Source organism: Aspergillus uvarum, assembly GCF_003184745.1.
Source record: "Aspergillus uvarum CBS 121591 unplaced genomic scaffold BO82scaffold_41, whole genome shotgun sequence".
Lineage (NCBI taxonomy): Eukaryota > Fungi > Ascomycota > Eurotiomycetes > Eurotiales > Aspergillaceae > Aspergillus > Aspergillus uvarum.
Window position 1 is genome coordinate 160,060 of NW_020291338.1, and position 21,442 is coordinate 181,501.

The 21,442-nt window shown below is 53.8% G+C and overlaps 7 protein-coding genes across 7 annotated transcripts; 6 read left to right on the forward strand and 1 right to left on the reverse strand.

Annotated features, from left to right (window-relative positions):
- The first annotated feature begins 1,777 nt into the window (after window positions 1-1,777).
- BO82DRAFT_355934 (fungal specific transcription factor domain-containing protein) lies at window positions 1,778-4,005 on the forward strand. Its single transcript, XM_025635585.1, has 3 exons — window positions 1,778-2,469; window positions 2,520-2,797; window positions 2,865-4,005. The coding sequence occupies exons 1-3, from the start codon at window positions 1,838-1,840 to the stop codon at window positions 3,794-3,796; spliced, it is 1,842 nt and encodes a 613-aa protein (XP_025490141.1). The 5' UTR covers window positions 1,778-1,837; the 3' UTR covers window positions 3,797-4,005.
- A 1,577-nt stretch (window positions 4,006-5,582) lies between these two features.
- On the forward strand, window positions 5,583-9,654 carry BO82DRAFT_121806 (DUF726-domain-containing protein). The gene is made up of 2 exons (XM_025629890.1): window positions 5,583-8,099; window positions 8,151-9,654. Exons 1-2 carry the CDS (start codon window positions 5,886-5,888, stop codon window positions 9,456-9,458), a joined length of 3,522 nt encoding a protein of 1,173 aa, XP_025490142.1. The 5' UTR covers window positions 5,583-5,885; the 3' UTR covers window positions 9,459-9,654.
- Window positions 9,655-10,326: 672 nt separating this feature from the next.
- On the forward strand, window positions 10,327-12,239 carry BO82DRAFT_355938 (RTC4 family protein). Its single transcript, XM_025635586.1, has 2 exons — window positions 10,327-11,831; window positions 11,890-12,239. Exons 1-2 carry the CDS (start codon window positions 10,573-10,575, stop codon window positions 12,176-12,178), a joined length of 1,548 nt encoding a protein of 515 aa, XP_025490143.1. The 5' UTR covers window positions 10,327-10,572; the 3' UTR covers window positions 12,179-12,239.
- Window positions 12,240-12,862: 623 nt separating this feature from the next.
- Window positions 12,863-15,310, forward strand: BO82DRAFT_287597 (protease; the record flags this gene model as incomplete). The annotated part of the gene is made up of 3 exons (XM_025631586.1): window positions 12,863-13,742; window positions 13,819-15,194; window positions 15,254-15,310. 3 exons carry the CDS (start codon window positions 12,863-12,865, stop codon window positions 15,308-15,310), a joined length of 2,313 nt encoding a protein of 770 aa, XP_025490144.1.
- A 764-nt stretch (window positions 15,311-16,074) lies between these two features.
- BO82DRAFT_355941 (MFS general substrate transporter) lies at window positions 16,075-18,024 on the forward strand. The gene is made up of 4 exons (XM_025635587.1): window positions 16,075-16,206; window positions 16,274-16,792; window positions 16,865-17,240; window positions 17,296-18,024. Exons 2-4 carry the CDS (start codon window positions 16,280-16,282, stop codon window positions 17,871-17,873), a joined length of 1,467 nt encoding a protein of 488 aa, XP_025490145.1. The 5' UTR covers window positions 16,075-16,206; window positions 16,274-16,279; the 3' UTR covers window positions 17,874-18,024.
- Window positions 18,025-18,243: 219 nt separating this feature from the next.
- Window positions 18,244-18,868, forward strand: BO82DRAFT_314035 (TMEM14 family protein; the record flags this gene model as incomplete). The annotated part of the gene is made up of 1 exon (XM_025632499.1): window positions 18,244-18,868. A coding segment is annotated over exon 1 (312 nt), but the record flags the coding sequence as incomplete, so codon positions are not given.
- Window positions 18,869-19,113: 245 nt separating this feature from the next.
- BO82DRAFT_355943 (putative C2H2 finger domain protein) lies at window positions 19,114-21,150 on the reverse strand. The gene is made up of 3 exons (XM_025635588.1): window positions 20,920-21,150; window positions 20,467-20,846; window positions 19,114-20,400 (listed from the first exon to the last, which is right to left on the reverse strand). Exons 1-3 carry the CDS (start codon window positions 21,080-21,082, stop codon window positions 19,591-19,593), a joined length of 1,353 nt encoding a protein of 450 aa, XP_025490147.1. The 5' UTR covers window positions 21,083-21,150; the 3' UTR covers window positions 19,114-19,590.
- Window positions 21,151-21,442: the final 292 nt, after the last annotated feature.

Below are 21,442 nucleotides of genomic sequence, written 5' to 3' on the forward strand. Positions count from 1 at the left end.
ATGTAGATTCATAACTCTAAGCTATGGAATGATCCAGGTACTTTTGGCAAGTACTGGACAGTACTTCATGCTACCTCAAGTAATGCCACTTGTTATACTCAGGTATGTGCATAGTCCTGTAAAAGGACTTGTATTCCTAGAAGGCAGAAGAACACACAGTCAGTAGGGTCGGCGGATTAATTGCCCGTGGGCAGCAGCGAGTGCAAGGAGTGGAAGGACTGGGCCTTTTTCTGAGGGTCCGAATTTAGTAGCACCGGATACCAAGGGCGGTGATTCGTCAAGTTTGACATTCTATCAACTATAGTTGGATTATGTTCTTAGCCTCCTCCAATAAGAAATTCCTTGCTCAGTTTCTCTTTAGTCTACACTTACTGTGTGATTTTTAGAGGGGTCATCGATTCGATACTACGTAACCTGTGGATGTTGCTTCTAACAATTTGTCTTCCCCTGATTGACCTGCTCATTGCTGGTTCTGTATGTACTATGCTTCCGACGTAGGTAGCATGTGAGTGAACTAACTCTCAGCTATTATCATTGCCGCTTTTCATTCCCAGAATTCTCCCAACCCCAGATCCCTCAATACAAATTCCATTGAGAGCATGTATACAGTGTCCGCGGAGCTCTCCGGGTGTTTCTTGATCAAGACTAGTTGATCTTGTCTCTCCACTTCCGCCTTCCCAGTCATCCAAACAGACAACCTGAACTTGACTAAAACGACTGCACTAACCAGGACAGAGGATTCGCCAAGTCCCCTCAGAGGGAATGGCACTGGTTAGACTATCAGCCTTCATGGTTTGATCAAGAAGGCCAGGGGATTTCTTGTCCCCCCCTCTCTCCACTCCCACCTTCCCCCCCAGTAGCTGGACTACTAGCTGGAGCCTCACATGACTGAGGCTTGAATTCGAGTCCCACTGTTCCAGCTGCACTCTTCAGCTGCATATCAGTGACCCTGGAAAACACCTTAATCACTGTCTGGGTTACATGGCGGTTTGTGCAGAAATCCTTATCGCTAGGCATCCAATTGGATGTCCTCCGTGAACAAACGTGCACTCTAGGTAAGTAATTGCTGGTTTTGACTAGCATCGCTTGATCACAGAAGTCCAGCCTGGGCTTTGCGACTGACTCGTCTAGGTGTCATTTGATCCTATTTCCCTCGATTTGATTCACGGCACCGATAATGGAGACCCTGACACCACTCCTCCATACCTGTGCCTGAAGCCATCCCAATTGACCAGTCTGACATGACGTTTTCGAGAAGAATGAGGCCCATTGTGAACACCTGCTAAGAGATTTATCGAGTGCCGCCTTAGAAATTACCTCACCCTCGGACTCCTGTTTCGTCTAAGCTACCGTCGATCGCCTCCGATCTAGATATCCTGCAGCACGATAAGAGCAACGTGGGGGCCAGAAGATGTCGGCTACACCCAATATGCTGCCGGGCGACTCAAACCTCGTTCTTCAACCAGCCGCGACCCCGCAATTGAACCGCTCCTGTGAATCATGTCGCGGCCTGAAAGTCCGCTGCTTACCCGATGCCTCAACTCCCAATCAGTGTCAACGATGCGCCAAAGCGAACAGAACCTGTGTCTTTGTGGCACCCCAGAGACGGCGGCCGCGTAAGCGAACTGACTCTCGGGTAGCCCAGCTGGAAAAGGAGATGCGACAGATGCGATCACTCCTCAAAGATAGGCTGCGGGTCGATGAAAGCAGTGCAGAGAGTGCGAGCAGCGAAAGGGAGGACTCCCGGGAGCCTGAATTGGCCACTGAACCAAACGAGGCCATCTCCACTATTGCAGAGGATCATAGTAGCGGGGCAGATTCAGCTCGACCTCGACCGATGGACTTCTCACCCAGCTTTCCATCAACGTCCCCATATCCGAATACCTATGATGGTGGTCCTGTGAATGCCCCCATCACCAATCCAGCGCCAGCCCCATACTCATACGATGCAATGCCGAGGGAAGATGTCATCGATCGAGGCGTATTATCGCTCGAGTACGCGAATGAGCTGGTTGCCTTCTATGTGACCGAACTCACGGCCTTTGCGCCGGTAGTTGTGTTGCCCCCACATACGACTGCCACTCATTTGCGCAACTCAGCGCCGGTTTTATTCCTGTCCGTTGTCGCTGCAGCGAGTGTTGCTCTGGATGGCCAGTTAGCTGCCATCCTAAACCGGGAGATCATCCGAGTCTATGCGGAGCAATTCTTTATCAATGGAGATAAGTCTTTGGAATTGGTGCAGGCATTGCTAATCATGATCGTCTTCTATCACCCACCCGACTCGCCTTTGAAGCTGCAGTTTTATCAGTACACGCACATTGCTGCTACAATGGCGTTGGAGATTGGATTGGCCTCAAAGCGTCGCGTAGACAGAACCAACGATCGCAGAGCAAGCAAAAGGGTCACTTATGACGAGCAAATGGCGGAACAGGCTAGGACGATACTGTACTGCTATCATCTGACGTCTATGTAAGGCAAGCATTCGTGCAAAAGACGCAGTTGTGCTAACCAATATACAGAGTTGCGATGAAAACGCGCCGACCGAATTTGCTCTTATTCAACGACTGGATGGCTGAGTGTGTGAAGCACTTGGAGCGATCACCAAACGCAGTAGATAGGCACATGGCCACCTGGTTTGATCTCCAGCGGATAGTTGATGAGTCGATGGCCTCCTTCGGTCTCGACGATACCAGTTCAACCGCGCCACTGACAGAGTCGCGCCTTCAAGCCGTTCTGAGGTGGTTTGACAATCGTATGCTATCGTGGCGTAAAGAGCTCCCGCTTGATATGCTCACAGGTAAGTCTTTGTCGTGTGGCGAACCCTGACGGGAAGTTGGAAGTTAGTGGTAGCTGATAGTGATCAGTTCCCATGACTTTCGAATACCATTACACCAATCTCGCGATATATGAACTGGCTGTCGGCGAAGGTTATCGTGATCCAGATGCAATCAAACAACAATACTATACTCTTCCCTCCCCCGAGGGTAAGGTGAAATCGGCAGGCTCACAGCTTAGCGCTGTCCGCGTAGACATCACGATAAAATGGATGAATGCCGCCCATGAGATGCTGGACTTCTTCCTCAGCTGTGACACCGAGATGTTGCGCAAGATCCCGAATCTGATCTATACTCGGGTCGGGACGGCGATGATGTCTCTCCTAAAGATATACTTCTCAGTCAGTGCAGGTGCCCTTGGAGAGTTCATCACATCAGAAACTGTCAAGGTGGACAAGTATCTAGATGCAATGACGCAGAAACTAGCAGAGGCTAGCGGTGGCCAAAAGTACAAAATCCCGAGTCGATGGTATTACGTGGTTGCTGTCAAGGCTCGAAATTGGTATGACCGCTTGCAGCATCAAAACATGCAGAAAGCAGTCGGACTCGGCCCAGCAATCAATGCAGGAGCACCAATTTCCCACTCGAATGTTCCGAGCCAGAATCAATCGCCATTTGAATTTCCTCACCAACCGGTGGCCCTCGGAAATGTTCTGCCAATCGCGCCTTTCCATCCGATCGCTGGAGGTTATGGAGTACCGGCACCTGTTGGGGATTCGATGTGGTCGCCAGATCAAGGTGGCTTTCGGAATGTGGCTAATGTTAGGCAATTTGCAAGCTACCAAACACCCAACCCCGTGATGTCCCCTCGTTATGTGTATGACATGCAGCAGCAGCAACAGCGGACTCCATCAGATAGTAGTCTGCAGGGTAATCCGTCACCTCCCAAGACAGGCATGGAGCTAGACGACTGGCTCCCGGACGGGAGCGTATTTGCGTTACCCACTTTGCCCGGCTTCTAAAGGCCCTTGTCCACCATAGATTCAGTCTATAGACGCATAGATGCATATCCGATAAAAGTTTCCATTTGGGTTGTCGCAAAGACTGCAAAATCCCGTCAAGTGAATCAAAGTAAATAGAGAGCTGTCAGTAACAGGCCGGGAGCTAGCCGCCGTCAGTCCCCAGGAGAAAGATAAACCGATGTTGTCAGAAGGCAGAAAAGAAATTAGCATCCCACCTGGAAGCAGTTCCCCGCTCACTATTTGACACTTATGAAGTAGGGATTATGGAAGCTTGTCATCGGACATCGGCCGACATGGAACTTCCGACGATCCGAAAATCGGGACAATTACTATCCAGAAAGTCACCGAGGCAGGTTTGGCAATGACCTTCCTTACCTAGTATTTCCATGGGGTTTCTGTTTCCTATCACCTACAGGCAATAAGAAAACAACCGTGGGGCAACTTTAACATGTCTATGGTAGAGGCCGGAATCCTCGGAAAGCGCTGACTCAGTAGTGGAGTTGCTCTTCCCCTGCACGTTACTCAAGCCAGACGTGCACTTTCTCATTCGACAAACCTGATAATGGGGAGCATTAAGACGTTGAGCTCAGTGGCATACCTTATCTCGCTGGGCCTCTAGTGTACAGTACCTGCCAAGTAAGTTCTCACCCTGGTCATATTGATGGATGATCAAATGCCAATAGTAGCTAGTGATTGTCATCTATTCTATGGTACCCTTTACTTTCTATATGCCTTCAAGATGCGGTTGGCATGAATAACCTGCACACTTTGTGCGACTCAAACATGCTGATTGTGCTGATGCGCGTAAGGCTATAAGATGCCTGCTCTGCCTATGAACTTGCATATCAAGACCGGGTTGGATATTGAGCGAGGTGCCGAATTCAGTACCTGGTCGGGATAATCGCAGCCCAAGCCAAGAGATCTCGAATTCATCGTTAAGCTTTGTGTCATACAACCGATGAATGACACATGACTTAGCGTCTGGGATGATTATTCGAAGGAGAATTGAAGACCCTGGCCACTGCAGGTAGGACGAGCAGCGCGAGTTCGATCAAGCGATGCGAATGCATGTAGATTACGTAATGAATCAGTGACGGGGCCGCGTAAACTTACAGTAAGGGCGGGGATAACCACTGTCAATCACTCTCATCGATTTACATGCCCCCGACGCAGACCAACGTGGTCAATCATCGTCCTATCGCTATCGTTGGTCCTTCATTGATCTGTTGCTCTTCCAAGATGCAGCGATCAATTCGCAGCAAGGTCGTCAGCTGAGTTATCAGCCGCAGGACGTGACGTGATGCTCCTAACACCCCTAGATAACTCTGTCTCCATTCCGTTCGATAATACCGCTTGCGGGACTCCAGTCCCAGTTGTGTTTCTCTCTTCCCCATGCGGGCCACCATTTCACTCACTTGACTACTACGGCGTACTGTACTTTGAGCACTAATTTATACTGTACGTACCTGGCTTGGTCGCAGGCCTGTTGCCAATTCGGCCCCACACGGATTCGTTTGTGCTGCTGACTGACTAGAAAGCATTGCAGACTAGCTAGCTAGCCAGACTCCCTTGCCTCTCGCTACCTGCCACCTTCAATTAGCCATCAGCGGGAAACTTGGCTGATCGTCCCATCCATCCCCCCTCGTTCATGATCAGCCACCCACCAATCTCCCCCCTCCGCGTGCTCCACCCGGGATTCCAAGTCCCTTGGACTCAACCTTGACACCTCCGCGGCCTGCTTGTCTGCTGGCTTTGTTAGTGTGTATCATCAGCCAGCCCTCGAAACCTTCCCCGACTCTGATACCTGGCTGCCAACCACCTTTCCTCCCTTCCTTTCTTCCTTCGACCTGTCCCCGGACCACTCCGAGAGCTCAACGAGTCGTCGAAAAGCGTCGAGCGCAGCCGGAATTATCGCACGAATGGGTGGTCGTCAATCCACATCGCAACCTGCAGCACGGTGGTATTAGGGATAGAAACTTAGAGAGAGCAAGCATATCCACCTGAAGTGTGGTTCCGAGCAAAAGAAAAGCGATAACTCTTTCTCTGTTCCGAGCCAGTGTGGGGGGCACATTAAATACTCAAATGAAGAATGAGCGCAGTTCCCAGTCCCAGTCCTGTTGACCAGTCTGTCGACGACGACACTGTCGATCTGTCAAACCATTCGGGCATCTCGAAGGAATTGACCAACGGTACTGTTTCGTCAAGCGGGACACCTGATACAACATCGGAGGAAGATGTCAAGACCGACGCTGTTCGTAAAGAAAGGGGGGAGGCGTCTCCAGACAAACCGGCAGCGACCACCAGTGCAGTAGCCACGGCGGCGACCAATCCGCCAACCCAGCAGCAGCAAGATGAGCTTGACGATTTTGGATTACCGATCCGGGCGCGGCCGACTTGGGTGTCGTCTGAGAGTGAGGAAACCTGTCATGATATTCCCCAGAGTCAGGGGAGCGAAGGCGACGATGGAGATGGACATTTGAGCACAGACGGTATCGCGGCTAAGCTGCCAACGCATCATGAACAGGCACCGGCAGAGCCATTGGCCGTTGGGGAAGATGACAGGAAAGGGACAGCTCCATCATCTTCGACGCCTGCCGTACAAGAGAAGGAAGTCTTACCTCATGTGACAACAATTCCTCCTGCGGCCCGCGAGACGTGCGAATACCCGAGGGACGAGGAGCCTCCGCCGCCGTATACGAAGACACCATCGCATGATGATGCAAAGCATCCAGCTGAGCCCCACAAGACGAAGCGGAAGTCCCTGGAGCCATCCGAATGGTCGCATCAGCGCTTGAACACAGCGGCAGATCATGAAGAGGAGAGCGATGAGGAGGATGATGACGGAGGCTGGAAGGAGATGCCTGCTCTGGGTGACATGGATGTTTATGACGACTATGGTCGACTTGTGGCAAAGGGCTCAAGGGACGTGGAGGGCGATGAAGCTGTTTACAGCGGCCTAGGCGGGGCCGGCAAAGGATACACTCGGGTGCAGCTTGATGACGATGCACAGTCTGCGACCAGTATGGACGAAGACACAAGTTACCTCTTCAAGGACAGCCACGCGACCTCCACCGGGGTAGACGAGGAGTTGCGTGACCCCACAAGCCAGATGCAGGCTACGAAAGACCTTTTGACCGAGAGCCAGAGGATCGCATACGTTGGGGTCACCCGTCTTACATTGTGGCAGATGGCTCTGGACATGAACAGAATACCCTCCATCAAAGGGTGCCGTAAGGCAAGACAAGGTGGTATCGACTCCATGCGCAAATGGAGTCAAACGATGATGGCCAGGCTCTATTCTCATATGGAGATCGATGCAGCCGAGCAGGTCATGATTGAGCAATTGGCGGAGCACGGCGTGCAGCCCGCAGACCTCGTCCGACCGCTCATGAGCAATGCCCGCGTCAAGAATCCTCTAGCTGAGGAGACTGATACACCCAAGAGATCTATGTCTTCGCCTACGTCTCCTCGCCTAAGGGAAGAGTACCGGAGTAGTATTTCCACAGAATTGGACCAGTCATCTAGGTCAACATCTCCGCCTCCTTACGAGACACATGAGGGGGAAGATCTTCCGGAGGTTCGTACCCCATCACAGTTGCCTACCTCGGCCAAGATCGATATTGATTTGCGGTGGACCGTACTCTGCGATTTGTTTCTCGTCCTCATCGCCGATTCTGCCTATGATGCCCGTTCACGAACCCTACTTGAAAGAGTAGGCGAATCAATGGAAGTACCGTGGCTGCAGATTGCCCGTTTTGAGAAGCGTGTGATCGATGCTCTTGAGATGCAAGAGGCTGCAGATAAGGAGAATTGGGATGAGTCTGAACATATGGAGAAGAGACGCAAGATGGCGCTGAAACATAAATTCATGATTATGGGGTTGGCCACAGTGGGTGGCGGCCTGGTAATCGGCCTCTCCGCCGGATTGCTGGCTCCAGTCATCGGTGCAGGCTTAGCTGCCGGGTTTACCACCGTTGGTATTACAGGAACAAGTGCGTTCCTCGGCGGTGTTGGAGGCACAGCGCTGATAGCTTCCGGTGCTACACTGACTGGGAGTACGATTGGCTTGAGAGCGTCCCAGAGAAGAATGGGAGCAGTGCAGACCTTCGAATACCGCCCTTTGCACAACAACAAGCGGGTAAATCTGATAATCACTGTCGCTGGTTGGATGACTGGCAAAGTAGATGACGTACGGCTGCCCTTCAGTACCGTTGACCCCATCATGGGAGATCTGTACTCAGTCCTGTGGGAGCCTGAAATGCTGCGGAGTATGGGAGACACTATAAACATTCTAGCCACAGAGGTGAGTTTATGAATCACCTAAATCGACAGCAGGGCTAACGATAAAATCTAGGCTTTGACGCAAGGTCTTCAGCAAGTCCTAGGACAGACTGTCCTGGTAGCCTTGATGGCGTCTCTGCAGCTGCCTCTTGTACTCACCAAGCTGTCATACCTCATTGACAATCCTTGGAATGTCTCGCTCACTCGCGCAAATGCGGCCGGTCTGATTCTTGCAGACTCCCTCATGGTGCATAATCTAGGGAAAAGACCTGTCACGCTTGTGGGATACTCTCTTGGTGCCAGGGTTATCTTCTCTTGCCTGAAGGAACTTGCAGACAAGGGCGCATACGGATTGGTGCAGAATGTTTACCTCTTCGGGTCGCCCATGGTGGCCAATAGGGACGAATATCTCAAGGCGCGCAGTGTTATTTCTGGTCGGTTTGTCAATGGTTACGCTTCGAATGATTGGATTCTGGGATATCTATTCCGAGCGACAAGCGGCGGTATTATGAAGGTGGCAGGCCTTGCTCCCATAGAAAGCATTCCAGGACTGGAGAACTTTGACCTCACGAAATTGGTCAATGGTCACATGGACTACCGTACCGCAATTCCCCGGCTGCTCAAGGAGGTTGGGTGGGAGGTCGTGAGCGAGGAATTCGCAGAGATCGAGGACCCTGACCCTGAAAACCATGCCGAGCGGCAAAGGGAGCTCATTCGTGAGATTGACGAGGCACGACGTGACGCCGAGCAAAAGCCGGAGAAGAAGCGCTTCGGGTTGTTTAAGCGTGGCAAACTTGCTCAGAAGAAGAAATGGGAGACATATGATGTGGATCGCAATGACGCCACAGCGCGGAGCTCTACCGATACCAATAACGGCACTGGGTCAATATTGTTTGACATTGATGCCATCAGGGCTGAGCTCGCTTCAGAGAATCTCGAGGTCAGACAGCTTGAATCTACCCTTCCACCCATGAAATTGGACTTGAGCACCCCCGCGAGTCCATCGCCTGCCCCCACACCATCGAAACCTCAAGCGACAAAGTCCTACGAGCCCAGCCCGCCTCCACCGGAGACACTTCCGGAGAAGCAAGAAAGCTATAGCCCTTCCCGCCAGGCTCCACTGTACTCTCCGCATCACGAAGAGGAAGTTGAGATGACCTTTGATACTTCCTTTCACGAGCCACCGACGCGGACTCATTCCTCATTCGGGGCTTCCAACTCATATGATGCCCATCCTGCCAGACCCGAGCTTCGGTCCGCAGTCACGATGCCCGCTCTGGGCGCTAGTACCATGGGTGCTATGGCCCTAGAACCCAACGCCTGGGCCGAACATGACTTCGGCGATGGCGATGAAAGTGAGATTCAGATGACTTTCGAGTAATGACAAGGCATGAGAATATGCTACTATGATGTGAATGAGACTTCTGTTCTTGTACATGCTGACGTTGCTCAAGCGCTGAGTCAGTGTCTTGGTTGACGGCCTCTTCTACCAACTTATCCTGGGTTTCCGATTCGTTTCGATCCGTTTCGATTCTTCTTTGTGTCTTACACGCCACGTCTGCAGCTGATATGGCCAACCGGAAAGTTTAGACTTAAGATTGCGTTAATATTGTTGATTCTGTTGCAAGTCACGCGGTTCGACTCTGCGTGTCTTACCGTCGACTTCTCCCCTATTCATCCGGGCCAAAGGCTATCTCTGACGTGTTTTGAGGCCATTACTATGCATTATTATTAGCCGCCCTTGGGGGATTTAGGCCTGCTATTTACCTATCTATGGGTCTACATCTGGCACAGATACTTGTCTACTTAATTACATATTATACCTTATATACAACTCGCATTAGTTTTCCATGTGAAGTTTGGGGAATGTCTTATCAATACCTAGCTCTGCAAGCGTCTCGCACGATAGGGATAAACCCTGCATGGGATATGCCTAGTTTGGCTTGATTGGGGAAGCATTGTAGTACAAATTACTCACCAGCTGTTAATGGCCATGGCTGGTGTACTCGTGTTGCAGGAAGACAGAATGTGTCTTCGCGGGAGGATCGCCATCCGCCGTGCGGAGAAGGGCCGCCGAGAGCGTGTCACCCGCGCGCGTCCCTCCTCGACCGCATCTTTCAATTCGAATCCTCTTGCTTCTCCTGTCTCTCACACACCCGCCCTTATTGGACATATTGCTTCCTTGCCTTGATTTCTGAGTACATACTACCTTGATGGTACAAATATGAGCTGATTATATTCTGGCTTGGTTCCTCCTTATCAGCGAGGTTGTCGTATGTTTACCGAGTTACGCCCGCCACTCCTTATACCACAAAGAAAAGCACCCTCAAAACACACGACGCATAACAACATTCTCCCAATATCCGAACCAAGCGGAACTGCTCCCAACACCCTGCTCGCATGATTATCTCCCTCTACCTTTTTATTGATCTATTTGCCGGATCCACGATATCCTCGTTTCCCCTCCCCCCACGTCCGTCAACCCGTCGCCCGTCATGTCCGTTACCACCCGCGCAAGAGTGAAGCCCAATTCGAGCTTCGCCTCGAACCGATTGACCAGAAACGACCCCATTCCCGGAGGGCATCTTCTCACAAGCTTTCGCACCAACGAGCGAAGCCTACTGGAGAGCGCGCGACCTGAACCAGCAACGGATGACGAGCCCCTCAGCACTAGCGAAGACGAAGGTCACACCCCCACCGAGCTGTCGGACGATGAATTGTTGGGCGAGACGAGTCGCTATACGGCTCGAGCAGGGCCTACATTGGAGGAGAAACTTTCCAGGCGCTCAACTGAAGGCGAGGAGACGCCGCGGGCTTCCCGGCAGAGACCCCAGACACGGAAGTCGAAGTCCACAAACTCGGACCGGAAGAGGACGTTCGTGGACACGTTCAATGGCGGGGATCTGACGAGCGACGGGGAGGATGCCCTCTTTTCGTCGCAGTTTCGGTCATCGCAGAGCTCCAAGCGACGGAAGCCCGCGGTCGGCTATGGCTCGAGGAAGTCGTTCGGGACGGGCTCTACCCCGAGCTGGACTTCTCCCGCGGCCTCGCAGTCCCCCTCGGCTGGTGTTCGTAACGGCAAGCTGAGAAAAAATTCGACGGGAGCAAGTGAATCGCGCAGTTCTAAGGAGGAGTTCAAGATGCCGCGTGCCCTGGACTCTAGCCCGGAACCCGAATTCAAAGCGCCGCCTCCCCTTCCTCCTACTGCCACTTCCGGTTCATCGTTCGCTACTTCGTCCGCTCGTGACGTTATCTCGTTGGATTTTGATGATAGTGACTCGTTGTCCGACGGGGCGCTGAGCTCCGCATCATCAGCCTTGCTGCAGGAGCTGTCTCGGTTTGACGATCCCTCGCTCGAGTCGGACGACGGGATGTACACCTCGGAGCCTGCTCTTTGTCCGTGGTGCAAAGAGCCTGTGCCTCGCGAACTTCTCGAGCGCTTTCAAGCACAGCCGCAGCAGCGGATGCGCGAACAAAGGCGATTCTGTGAATCCCATAAGAGTACAGCCGGCGAGAGAGAGTGGCAAGAGAAAGGCTATCCGACCATCGACTGGGGCTTATTCGAGGATCGGATCAAGCCGCACTTGGAAGGACTCGACCGGGTCTTGGAGCCGGGAAGCTCGTCATTTTACCGAAACATCTTGGACACCAAGCTCAAGGCGGGTGAAGCTAAGAACTTTAAGCTTGATTTGCGCAGTGATGGACTGGAGGATATTTCATGCGGCTACTACGGAACGCGCGGTTCTTCCATAATGTGAGTGAACCCCTTCCTCTGATTGCTCAGTTGCGCGACTAATGCATCACTACTCTAGGCTCGAATGTATTATGGCACGGTACGCTCGCAAACTGCGTCGCCTCGGCCCTCAGGACCAGATCATCAACACGGCCGGTGTGGCCGGGTATGCACAGGCCGTTCTGGTTCCTGAGCTGGCGATGAGGCTTGTCAAGGAGGATATGAAGGTGGGTGACGAGCGGGCGAGGCAGATTCTACGCGACAGTATGGAGCTCGGTGAGACGGTGAATCCTGCATTGAATGACAAGATCACGGTCCAGGAGCCAGACGAGTCGAATGTGGAAGAGACAGCGTCTGTTTGTTTGTAATTGGCAGCTTGATGATTGGGGAGGGGGCGAAATCTCTCTTTTGTCTCAGCCTATCTCTTACTCCTTGCATTGTTTTTCTTTCTTTTTTCTTTTTTCTTTTTTTTTTTATTTTTATTTTGGTGCATCGGTAGGGGCGTGTTGGCGGTGCGCTGTCTGTTATGTATAGTTTCTGTGTTCTACGATTGATACCTATCTGTTTGAATGAAACTAGCCTGGGGCTCTCATCAGCGGAATGTTAGCTGAAAAGCAGAAAGTGGATTCTTGATGATGGCGTGCGATTCCGTGATTGTGAGTAAATAATAAGTTGGGAGATTACCGTAACTAAACTATCGTCACTACCGTCACTACAATAATAACAACAAAAAGAGGGAGCAAGCCGAGACTGTCACTGTGTGGAGCTGACGCTAGACCAGGTTCAGCAGGTGACTGATAAGATAGTCGCTGATTCATCTGCGGAGATCCAACTGGAGCTGATAAGTTAATCGTCATCTCAACTAGTTACCTACCCTTACCCACTTGCTTTCCCTCCTCCTCCTCCTCATCTCCCTCATCTCCTCTCCCTTCCTTTCTCTTCCTCATTCTTCCTGCGATGGGTGCTAGCTAGCTAGCTAGTTCTTCTGTCTTTTTATCTCTTTCATCCATTGGGTCTAGATCATTATGGTACCCGAGATGAGGGAGAAAGCCATGGCTCCCTCGGAATCCACTCCGTTGCTCACTACTGTCGCTATCGCGCCTCGGCGGTACCGATACCCTCACCACGCCCTTCGACGATCCTGTAATTTCATCCTGGGCTTCATCCTCGCTGTCTCTGTCCTTCTCTTTCTCATCCCCTCTGCCATTCTTCCTCGCGAGCATGGGTCCATCTGGTCCTACCTTCCCTGGGCGAATCCATTCCCTCATGCCTCCTGGCCTCACGGCCACGGCCTGGGCTTCGAAGAGCTGCAGGCTCTGCTTCACGAGACTCCATCCGCCGAGAAGGCTCGGGAATGGAGTAGCTACTACACCGCCGGTCCCCATCTAGCTGGCAAGAACCTGAGCCAGGCCGTATGGACCCAGGAACGGTGGCAGGAGTTCGGAATCGACGACACTAGTATTGTCGCCTACGACATCTTCCTCAACTACCCCGTAGATCACCGGTTGGCCCTCCTGAAGAAGATAGGCGACACCACCGAGGTGACCTTTGAGGCCACCTTGGAGGAGGACATCCTCGAGGAGGACCACACGACCAACCTGACGGATCGCGTGCCGACTTTCCACGGATACTCGGCGAGCGGGAACGTCACGGCGCCCTTCGTGTTTGCCAACTTCGGCACCGTGTACGACTTCCAGGACCTGATCGACGCGAACGTCAGCCTGGCCGGCAAGATCGCCATCTGCAAGTATGGCCGCATCTTCCGCGGGCTGAAGGTCAAGCGGGCGCAGGAGCTCGGCATGGTGGGTGTCATCTTATACGATGACCCGGAATCGGACGGGGAGATCACCGAGGAGAACGGCTACGAGGCGTATCCCAAGGGTCCTGCGCGGAACCCGAGCGCCGTGCAGCGCGGTAGTACGCAGTTTTTAAGTACGTAACTCCTTTTTCTTCTTTCCCTACTTTCAGCTACATCCTAGATCCCGGTGTGACTGATCATGACCCCTAGGCATAGCGCCGGGTGACCCGACTACCCCCGGGTATGCCTCTAAGCCCGGCTGTGAGCGACAGGATCCGTTCCACTCGATCCCGTCCATTCCCTCCCTGCCTATCTCGTACCAGGAGGTGATCCCACTTCTGAAGGCACTGAATGGCCATGGTCCCAAGGCCTCGGACTTCAACAAGTGGTGGCAGGGCGGTAAGCTGCATTCCAAGGGTGTAGAGTATAACATCGGTCCTACCCCGGATGATATCGTCATCAACTTGTACAATGAGCAGGAGTATGTGACGACACCCCTCTGGAATGTCATTGGAGTTGTGAAAGGCCACATCCAAGATGAGGTGGTGATCCTGGGCAATCACCGCGATGCGTGGATTGCTGGCGGTTCGGGCGACCCCAACAGTGGATCGGCCGCGCTGAATGAGGTCATCCGCAGCTTTGGCGAGGCCCTCAAGGTGGGCTGGAAGCCGCTTCGAACCATTGTCTTTGCCAGCTGGGATGGTGAGGAGTACGGGCTGCTAGGCTCGACGGAGTGGGTGGAAGACCAGCTCCCGTGGCTCTCCAAGGCCAACATTGCCTATTTGAACGTGGATGTGGCCGCGGCCGGCACCGTGCTGGAGCCACGGGCTAGCCCGCTGATGAACCAGCTCATCTACGAGGTGACCGGCTTGGTGCAGTCTCCCAACCAGACCGTGCCGGGTCAGACCGTGCGAGATGTCTGGGATGGCCATATTGCTACGATGGGTAGCGGCAGCGACTTCACAGCCTTCCAGGACTTTGCGGGCGTTGCTAGCTACGACCTTGGCTTTGGACGGGGTCCCAAGGATGCCGTGTACCACTACCACTCGAACTATGATAGCTTCGATTGGATGGACCGGTTTGGCGATCCGAGCTGGAAATACCACGAGACATGCACCAAGATCTGGGCGCTCGCCGCGGCCAAGTTGATCGAGACTCCGATCATTGCCTTCAATGCGACCGACTACGCTCTGGGGCTGGAGCAATACCTCAGCCAGATCAAGCCGGTGGCGAAGCAGCTCCCCAAGGGCACGTCGTTTGACTTTGCGCCTCTGGACCAGGCTATTGCGCAGTTCCAAGCGGCGGCCGCGCGGTTTGAGGCCCACGCGGCGGACCTGGCCTCGCAGCTGGGCGAGGATGTGCCATGGTACCATTGGTGGAAGAAGGTGCGGCTGCTCTTCCAGATCCGCGTGGTGAACGACAAATACAAGAGCATTGAGAAGCAGTTCTTGTACCAGCCGGGTCTGGATGGCCGCAGCTGGTACAAGCACGTCGTGTTTGCCCCCGGCATCTGGACCGGCTATTCCGGGGCGACTTACCCGGGCCTGGTGGAGAGTCTGGAAGCGGGCGATCTGACAAACTCCCAGGTATGTTGTCGCTAGTTATTGGTAGTATCTTAGGGATGTGTTGCTGACTTGGTTTCCAGAAATGGCGCTCCATTATTTTGGAGCGCATCGAAGCGGCCACTCGGCTGCTGCAGTAGAGTATGTGTATGGAGGGGGTGGGTTCTGCAGGATGGCATGCCAGCTGACTGGGAAGTGCATGCATGCAAGGACAAAGCAAGAGGGGATCGCGGATTGGAGATTGTTTCACCCTGTAAATTGAGACTGCCTGACTGTAGACAATTTCTGGAAAAACCTGTTGGGACATCAGATGTGAAAGAATCCAGTATACGGTCAAATCGGTTATAGTTGTGGTAGAAGGGCGGGAAGCATTCTAAGCATCGACATGTAGTTAGAATGACACAGACGGGAATGGGGATATAGTCTCGATGCGCCTTAGAGAGCAGATAAGCAGCCACTAAATCCGAGCAGGTAAGCTGAAAAGGTCCCGAACAGTGAGTCGGAGCAGAAAGAGAGTGGGTTTTGCGTGTTGATCGTCTTCCGGTCACACGCCCTCGCGCCGCCGCTGCCTCTGCTTCGACGAGTTAGTCTCTTTCCGTCTACTAATTCTCCTCTCCTCCTCTTCTTTCTTCCTCTTCTTTTCCTTCCTCCTTCACTTCTCTTTCCTCTTTCACTCTTCACCCACTCTCTATCCTTTTTTCTGCTTCAGTTGACCCGGTCCCGCCAGGTCAGCATGTTGAAGAAAGCCCCCACGCTGCCCGTGCGGCAGCTGGTCATTCTCTGTAAGTCCAGAAATAAATCTGTTCAGCTGTTGTTACATCCCATGTAAGAATCTCACGGCGAAAGAACCTCCTCGACTGACCAATTTATCTACCATAGCAATATGTCGCTTCGCGGAGCCAGGTATGCCTATGCCTTTGAACTAAGAACCGTTTGCGCGCGGTTCGTCCGTACTGTACTTTGCATTTGCCTTCCTAACGACTTTCCCCGGTCATTCATTACCACAGTGGTCCTCACCTCCGTCCTGCCCTACCTAGTAAGTAACATCCAGACTTCCCCGAAATCCCCAGCCACCTAAACTAATGGAAACCCCCCCCCCAAAGCCCGAAATGATCGAGTCCGTAGGTGTCCCCAAGCACGAGATCGCCAAATGGGTCGGCATCACCGCGGCGGTGACCTCCTTCAGCCAGGCCGCCATGGCCGTCACTTGGGGCACGCTGTCGGACACGGTCGGCCGCAAGCCCGTCATCCTGACGGGGCTGATCTGCACGATGGTCATGTCGCTGGTGTTCGGGTTCGCGCGCAACCTGACGCTGCTGGTGTTCGCGCGCGGCCTGCTGGGCCTCCTGAACGGCAACGTCGGCATCATCCGCACCATGGTCGCCGAGATGGTCCCTGAGAAGGAGCTGCAGCCGCGCGCCTTCAGCATCATGCCGCTCGTCTGGACCATCGGGAGTATCTTTGGGCCGGCGTTCGGCGGCGCGCTGGCTCGCCCCGTTGAGAAGCACCCGGAGGTGTTTGGCCGGTGGCGGTTTTTGGAACGGTATCCCTTTCTGCTGCCCAACCTGGCGGCCGCGGGGTTTTTTGTCGTCGGGATTAGTACGGGGTTTTTGTTTTTGGAGGTTCGTACCACAGAAAAGGGGAAGGTGAGGGGGGTAAGGGGGCAAGGACAGTGCTGATGGGGTCGGATTTAGGAAACACTGGCGGCAAAGAAGCATCAACGCGATTACGGGCTTGTGTTGGGTCAGGCTTTGACGCGGCCGTGTCGGACTGCCCGATCGGATAAGAAGTCACGGTCGACAACGACGACCACCGAAACCGATGAGGAACGAACGGCGCTGTTGGGGCAGCGCCGCGCAACCGCGGGCAACAAGCCAGCCCGGAAACCCAGCTGGGCGGAGGTGTTCTCGTCGCAATCCAACCTGATTCTGCTGGCGTACTCGCTCATGTCGATGCATACCATGGCGTTTGATTCGCTGTTTCCCGTCTTCCTGCATACGCCGCCGCAGCAGCTCGAAAGCAACCCGGACGTGCGTCTGCCGTTCAAATTCATTGGCGGGTTCGGCGTGGGTGAGTTTTGCCGTTTGTGCTCACACGATTCGATGCTAACCGAACCGACCACCAGACTCCCAAACTATCGGAATCTACTACACATTGATCGGCATCATCGGCATGCTGGTGCAGTTCCTCATCTTCCCTACGGCCGCCAAACAGTACGGCGTGCTCAACTGCCTCAAGGTGGTCTCGATCGTCTTCCCCGTGCTCTACCTACTGACGCCCTTCACGGCGCTGGTGCCGGGCTCGCTGCGCCACGTGGTCGTGTTTCTGCTGATGCTGGGCAAGCTCTCCGCCTCGATCTTCGGGTTCCCCTGCACGACGATCCTCCTCACCAACTCAGCGGCCAGCCTGAGTGTCCTGGGGACCTTGAACGGAGTGGGGACGAGCGTCAGTGCCATTGGGCGCGCAGTGGGCCCGGCGCTGACGGGGTCGGCGTTTTCCTTCGGCGTGAAGCGGGGGTTCATCATCATTCCGTGGTGGCTTCTAGCGGTATTTGCGGCCGTCAGTGCCGTTCCGGTGTTTTGGACAGAGGAGTCGGATGGGTTCCATGGAAAGGAGGAGGTGGAGGAGGAGGAGGTGGAGGGTGTGGAGGAAAGCCAGACTGGGGGATACGGAGCTGTTGAGCGTTCCACCATACGGGGTTGAGTAGAATTGAGCTGGTGGGGATGAAAAAGGGAAAAGAGACAGGGAAAAGTTTAAACGATGCAATGAGTTTGTATATGCTTGCTACACGTGCTATGTGACATATGAAACATGAGTGAGATAGAAGAACAGAAGACTAGCTATACTGTTGAGTGGTTGGTCACTACATGTACAGTACATGAGTACGGAGAAGATCCGATGATGTATACAGGAAGTTAGAGTAGATGATGTATAGAGGCGGATCCAGACTCGCCGATCCGCCGGGCCCGGAAGGCCGAGAAGGGAAGGGAAGGCATTACTAATGACTGCCTGTTAACCCCGGATATCAGACCATTCCGCGGCAGTAAACAGTGAGCATATAACTTGAGTTAACCACCTGCATATCTGAACACCAACACCATCACCACACCCTACTCTTGTACAGTACAGTACTTCACGCTCTTCATAATCACAACACCACAACATCATCACAATGGTACGTCCAACACTCCTCATTCCCCTCCGATCACCCACAACCCATCCCACTCCCAGTCCCAATTCAACCACCCAGCTATCCAGCCAGCTATCCAGCCAGCTATCCAGCCAGCTATCCAGCCAGCTACCATCACCCCAACCTATCCTACCCCCCACCCCCTCTTCCCAAGAAGAATAACACCCCCTCAACCCGAATCCACTAACAGAATCATGATGGCAAAGTCAACAACAGCCCTGACCCTCGCCCTCCTCACCTCCGCCGGCGGCACGATCGGCTACCTGCGCACGGGCTCGGTGCCCTCGATCGCGGCGGGCCTGACCGTCGGGTTTTTGTATTTGGTGAGCGGGCTGCGCCTGCGCGCGGCGCAGCCGTACGGCGCGGAGCTGGCGCTGCTGGCCTCGGTGATCTTGTCCGGGAGCTCGATCCCGCGCGCCGTCCGCACCGGCGGGAAGCCCGTGCCCACGGTGTTGAGCCTCGTGGCGATTTATGGGTTATGGGTGTTCGGGGGGTTGGTTTTTGGCGGCAAATGAAATAGCATATGGTGATGGGGTGGGGCAGGGGACGAGACTCGGGTGTTGGTCGATTGAGTGAGTGAGTTCGTATACTCTCTTGATTCAAGAAAGGGGAGGGGGAGGGGGGGGAGGGTTAGTTCTGTTTGTAAGCTGGCTGGGTATGTTATGGGCTTCTTGAATGCATTACCTAATTTTATGGCTTGTAATTTCTTACTGGGCTAGAGCTTGATTGAATAACATATAGTAACGAGTACTGCTACTGATAAATGTCTGATCTCATATTCAATAATTTAAGTGGCCTACCTTCTAGACGCAACTTACAATAGTCATACCATACTAAACGTCCAATCTGGTCCCCCCCCCCAACCCTCAATCAATCGAGTCAAATCCCTGGAATCGTCGATTCGGTCGTTCTCACAGAAAAGTAACAAAGCAAAAGGTTCGGCACTCACCAACTACTCTTTTCTTGTTGCATGCACAGTCGGTGCTCACTTTTCCGAAGGAGAAAATGACGGCCGACCCAAACAAAGGTCACGGCCGACCCACTGCCACCGAGTCAAGTAGTAGCAAACAACAAGACATTGACAGTTTGGTGTGTATATGTGTGTGATGTGATGTGAACAGAAACTTAGCTGATGTGTATGCACTGGAATTCTTTTTTGGAACTTTTTCTTTTTCTGCTTTCTTTTCTTCTTCGGGGTGTGTCTGCGTGTACGGGCGTGTGTGCTTGCACTTAATCCGTCGCATCCACCACCGTGTCCGATTCCCGGATCGCCCCAACCACCACGGCGGATGGAAGCTCTTCAAGTACCGTCTCCCCTCGCTGGTCAGGAACATATGCGTACCTTGACAACCTAGCCATCTTCTCCTCCGGGCTGGTCTCGTTATCCGAATACACCAATCGCGCCTTGGACTTGTCCTTCTTGGGCTTTTGGTCCTCGCCCTCGGCCGGTTTGCCGGCAGTCGTGCTCGTGGTCGTCGGTGGTGTCGCCGTCGCCGCTTCGGCCTGCTTCGCCGCCCCGGAGATCAAATCGTCCACGGAACCGGAGAACCCCGTGCTTTCCGCCGCCGCTCCGGAAGCCTTGTCGGCGCCGTTCATGCCGGTGTTCGGGGGAACGGTGTGGCCCATGTGCATCTGTTGCATTTGGTAGGCGTTGACCTGCGGGGCCCCCACGGCCGGCCGCTGAGGGAGACCAGGCGCAGCGGGCAGCCCGGCAGGACGGGGTGGGAAGGCGCCCCCGAGCTGCGGGGGAGTGTGTGTCTGGGGAGGGGACTGTTGCGTCGGGTATGTCGGCGGTGTGGCACCGTACGGCGGTTGGCCGGGAACCCCAGTCGGGAACAGCTGCGGGGAGAAGGTCGTGGGAGGAGCAGCATACTGCGCATTCGCCTGGCCACCGGGCGAGAAGGTCGGATACACGGGGCTGGCCGTTTGTTGAGGGGGTTGCTGGAAGGGAGAAGCGGCGGCTGCGGCGGCGCCGTAGGGCTGAGGATAGGAGAATTGAGAGGGAGTGGTCGCAGGCGGCGGTGCAGTGGACGTTGCGGCCTGTCCGAGAGATATGACATCAGTATACAAACTCGAATTCGAGTCAAACAACAACAAAACACTTACGTATCCACCCATCGTTGGTGTCTGACCGGCTCCCACAGGCGTGGCCTCGCCACTGCTGCCGCCCGCACGCGCTTCCGCCATCTTCGCCTTGTGTTCCGCCAGGCGTTTCTTGAGGTCCGAAACGCTCTCCAGCTTGGGCTTCTTCGCCGGCTGTCCGCCCGTCGCTGACGTCCCGGGAGGCGGATTGCCCGTCACGGCCTGCCGCTCGGCCTCTGCCTGCTGGAACTGTGTCGCCACCCGCTGGTTGTGCGCCTGGATGATATCCTCGGGGACACCCTCCATCCCGAAGATCTCGACGTCGAGACTGGATCGGTTTGGGAGAGCATTGTCGACAGCCGTAAGCTGCTCCTTGTGTACCTGACTCATGTGCACGGACAAGCCTAAAGCCAAGCACACCGGTTAGACGATGACTTCCTCGGCTTGATATGAATCGCACACTGATGATGAACTCACCTCCGGCAGTGTTTAGTCGGCGCCCACATCGCTCGCACTTGAAGTGCTTGGCTTTCTGGTGTGAGATAAGGATCTTGAGGTCATCGAAGTCGCGCTCGCAGTAGTAGCACCACGGACGAGCCAGCACTTCTTCTAACGTGGGTCCGCGTCTCTTTTTGCCCATTGTGTGACTGTGAAGCTGGTCGCTTCGAAAATTGAGAAAGAGAGAAAGGTTGGTGGAGTAGACTGGAATGCAGAGATTCTGGTCGCGAGTGAGTCGCCGCTGATGAGATTGAGGTTGGTTGGGTGAGCGTTGTCACGTGCAGCATATGCGCTGACAGTCACATGATACGACATCATAGCTTTAGTCCTTTGGGAAGTGATAGATCAGGTTAACTATTGCTGACTAGTGAATTAAGTATCATCAACTAGATAATTGGATATGATTAATTATATCTTGCTTCAAACATGACTCCATTCAAACTCTAGGCACCTGAAAAGCAAACGACCTCCATACAACGGAGTCCGCTTCATCATCAAGGTC